The sequence below is a fragment of the Tachysurus fulvidraco genome, chromosome 19 (assembly GCF_022655615.1).
Source record: "Tachysurus fulvidraco isolate hzauxx_2018 chromosome 19, HZAU_PFXX_2.0, whole genome shotgun sequence".
In the NCBI taxonomy this organism is placed as follows: domain Eukaryota; kingdom Metazoa; phylum Chordata; class Actinopteri; order Siluriformes; family Bagridae; genus Tachysurus; species Tachysurus fulvidraco.
Window position 1 is genome coordinate 18,600,095 of NC_062536.1, and position 4,182 is coordinate 18,604,276.

The window sequence follows — 4,182 nt, forward strand, 5'->3', positions numbered from 1 at the left end:
CTACATTAACACCCAAACGCGGCGAGTCCAACGTGTACGTGCGGCTCCGTGTAATCTGTATAAATCTGTATTATTATTATTTTATCAGTAACACAGAAAAAGTTAGCCTTAGCATGTAGCTACCTACTATCATGTGTGCTGATAACTGATCATATCGCGGTAAAGTAAAAGTGTATTAAACATTAGTATACTTAAGGTACATTATCAAATGCGCTAACAGTAGCCCCGCCTCCAGCCCCGCCCACAGCCCCGCCCACAGCTCCTGACACAAGTGGTTCTTAAGTCTAGACCAGCAACGTTTTGGTGCTACTTAAGAACCACTTTTCCTGGTTCAGAGCCGGTGCTTCGGCTGTCAGGAAAAATTCAAACACTTATTATCAGGTTGTTTTTACTTGTACGGCTCATGAGCTTCAAATGCAAGTGAAAAATAAGTAATAAAAAAAGACAAAAATCTGAATGTTTTTTTTTTTTTTTATTTGTAACCATATAATAATAATAATAATAATAATAATGTGTGTGTGTGTGTGTGTGTGTGTGTGTGTGTGTGTGTGTGTGTGTGTGTGTGTGTGTGAGACAGGCAGCAGGCCCAGTTGCCACTCTCCTCAGGGGGCGTGGTCTACCCCGGCGCTCTCTCCATGGCAGGAATGCCGTCCCCTCAGATGCCGTCCGAGCACTCGAGCATGTCCAGCAGCCCTGAGCCGGCTCCGCCCACCAACCCGGCCTCATACCTCAGCATCAGCAAAGGAGACGAACCTCGTATCAAGGAGGAAGTTCTGCGGATGGACGAGAGCAACGGCGACGCCTACGACGACTTCGACTACGAGGACGACGACGGAGACTTCGGCAGCGACAGCGAAAACCACGTCGTACAGTAAATGACAGAAAAAACATAAACCCTTTTTTTTTTTTTTTGGAGCCGATTCCTCCTTTCTTGTCCCGGTCTCCCTCGATCCCGTCCAATCAGGACTCGGAAAACGAGCCGCACTCCCACGACGACCTTCGCACCTCTCCCACCCGCCCTGATACCAGCAGCAGCAAAGCACAGGACGTGTCCGAGGAACTGTTACACTACAGGAGGACGTCGGACGCCACGTGACAGTCACGTGCGGTCGCATCTCGAGTAAGCTACAGGAAGTACGATACGATACGATACGATACGATGAGGAAACTTTCACACACACACACAAAAACTTTATTATTATATAATAATAAAGTAAAAAAAAATCACAGGACCTGTCGGGCAGCCTGTCACTTTAAAACGGTGGACCTGCTTGTCTATAAAGAGACGTTTTTTTCTCGGTTCTATAATCTTCTCACTCAGGTACACGGTGCCAACAAGTGGCTTGTGAATGTGATTTGTTGTTTTTGTGCTTACGGTTTTAATAGAGCTAAAAGAAAAAAAAACACTTTTATTTTCCTGCTTTTGATGTTTTTAAAAAAAAAAAAACAAGCACCAAACAGGAATAACACTTTACCTTCCATTTTTGTTCTTTTTTTGGTTTATTTTGGGTTTTTTAAGAATTTACAGCTTGTGTTCGGTGTTAAACCCCTTCACTGAATCCTCTACCACACACACACACACACACACACACACACACACACACATTTTGTAATACACACTCATGCTCTTTACGTGAGCGACAGACCGCATGGAGGTGTGTTTCGCTCCTGTACACTTTTTTCCCAGCACTTACAAAATCCTGTGACCCGTATATATTGTTTGGATCAGTTTTTCTTTTATTACCCTGACCCCGACACACACACACACACACACACACACACACACACACACACACACACACATATAGGCCTAACGAGAGGCAGCAGGATGGAAATAAAAGCAACGTGTTCCTGTGAGAATGCAGAAACTGCAGAATTGAGATCCTGCTCCGTCTCGCTCCCTCGGTTCTGTAGCTAAACAGACTGTTTTCACCATCATGGAGAACGCAGAGCCGCACGGTTCCAAGAGAAACAGAGATGGAGAACATGTGAGAGGAAAAATCTCCATAGACTAGAGTTTGGCACGCACGAGGGAGAGAGTAAAGGGGGAGAGAGTGTGTGTGAGAGAGACAGAGAGAGAGAGAGAGAGTGTGTGTGTGTGTGTGTGTGTGTGTGTGTGTGTGTGAGAGAGAGAGAGTAAAGGGGGAGAGAGTGTGTGTGAGAGAGACAGAGAGAGAGAGAGAGAGAGTGTGTGTGTGTGTGTGTGTGTGTGTGTGTGAGAGAGAGAGAGAAAGAGAGAGAGAGAGTGTGTGTGTATGTGAGAGAGTGTGTGTGTGTATGTGAGAGTGTAAGAGAGTGAGAGAAAGAGAGAGAGTGTGTGAGAGAGAGAGAGAGGTTTTTATAGACTCCTACACATGCTTAAGCAAAGAAACCTCCAGAGCACCGAGGAACTCTGTGTGTGTGTGTGTGTGTGTGTGTGTGTGTGTGTGTGTGTGTGTGTGTTTCATCAAATATCCCTTCTTTAATGACCCCTCTCTCGCTCCACACTTTCCCACAGTATCACTCTCATCACTTTACTTCCCGTCGCTCCTTATAGAGGGACCGTGTTGCCACGGAAACCCATTGATTGACAGCCACCATACACACATACACTTGTCCGCTCGGGCGCCGTCTCGTCGTCCCGTCATCTTTCTCGTGGTCGTTTCCTCTCTCTCCGTCTCAGCCCGTTCTCATCGGACCAGAACCGATCTCACCTTTCCAGGCCTGGCCCCGCCCCCTTTTCTTTCTTTTCTTGGATGTGTTTTTGTTTTTTTGTTGTTTTTTTTTAAACGAAGTACTAACGCAGTGATGTTTCAGCTCGTGTGTCGTGTTCTGCATGTGTTTTTATTTCTCTCGCTTTCTCTGCTGGTTTATTTCCCGTCACACTGCTGTCCGACTCTCGGCTGTTTGAAGGAGGAGCTCTGAGTTTTTACCCTCTGCATGTCAAATCCTTTTACTTTCTATTTGAATACTGTATTTTCTTTTTTTTTTTTTATTCCAACTGCCTCTAGTGTAAAAATAATAATAATAATAATAATAATAATAATAATAATAATAATAATAATAATAATATTAACAATAATGATAAAGATGTTCAGCTTGTTGTTGTTGTTTTTTTCCCTACGTTTAGTAAGTTATGTACAGTATAATTTATTTTTCACTTTATCTTTGTTGATGTTTTTGGTTTTTTTAATTATTATAATTTACACGATAAAAAGAAACTGCTTTATAAAGCGCTATTATATTTAGCTGGTAGAAATGTAGATCTAATTACTCTGTGCTTTACTTTTGGGGTTTTATTTGATTTCATTTTTTTTTTACTTTATTAATCCTGTTTCTGCTCTCGGAAATATTGGTGAACGTGATAACTGAAGGACTTTTATTATTTTATTTTATTATTTTTTTTTCTCTCGTCATTCATAACTTCTGAACCGTTTCTGAAAGCACTAGGACTCTGGACATTCAGAGTAAATGATGTTTTTTTTTTTTTTTAAATAATTCTAATTATTATTATTATTAATATTATTTCCGACGCTTTTATGTACAATGTGAAATTTTTTGATCTCTTTTATTCCTCTTTGTTTTATCGTCCTCTTTATTCCACCTCGATATCCGAGCGAAGACGTCGCTCGGTTCCGTTCGGGATGTTTACTGGGATTTGTGGTCCTGTCCAGATATATTTGTACTCCTCTGGTTTGGAGGCATTAAAAATAATTCTAACAAGATTTTTTTTTTTAAAAAAAATTATATAAATAATTCCAAGAAGGACATGCGACGCTCCGGCGAGCGTCTGGTCTCGGATACGCCGTGATGGATTTGTTTTAGCTCCATGTCATGTTCCAACCTTTTTAAATCACGAACATTAATGTTTCCATCCTGTTTAATTTTTTTTTTTATTATTTGTTCAATCACAGTCAGGACCTTTACAATCACACCTATAACGAAGGACAGGGTCTCGAGCTGTCAATCATTTATGATATAGAAAGCATGACGTTTATGCTACGAGTAATAATAGTTAAGACAATCAAAGTCATGGGTGGAGCTGAAAACAAAAGTGAGAATTAAAAGTAAAAACTAAAACCACACACACACACACACACACACACACACACACTCATTCTTTAAAGACAGAAATCCTACCATCTCAACTTGAAAAAAATCGCTAAAAGATAATTATGTAAATATAACATAGAGGTATAGATT

The 4,182-nt window shown here is 41.1% G+C and overlaps 1 protein-coding gene across 7 annotated transcripts in view; it reads left to right on the forward strand.

The window, feature by feature from the left end:
• sox5 (SRY-box transcription factor 5) overlaps positions 1 to 1,394 on the forward strand; it is a 226,343-nt gene extending 224,949 nt beyond the window's left edge. For all 7 annotated transcript variants that reach the window (XM_047803785.1, XM_047803786.1, XM_047803784.1 and 4 more), the window contains one exon: positions 578 to 1,394. In XM_047803785.1, the coding sequence (XP_047659741.1) occupies positions 578 to 875 (298 nt within the window). In that variant the 3' untranslated portion in view covers positions 876 to 1,394. The remainder of the gene's footprint in view (positions 1 to 577) is intronic.
• Positions 1,395 to 4,182: the final 2,788 nt, after the last annotated feature.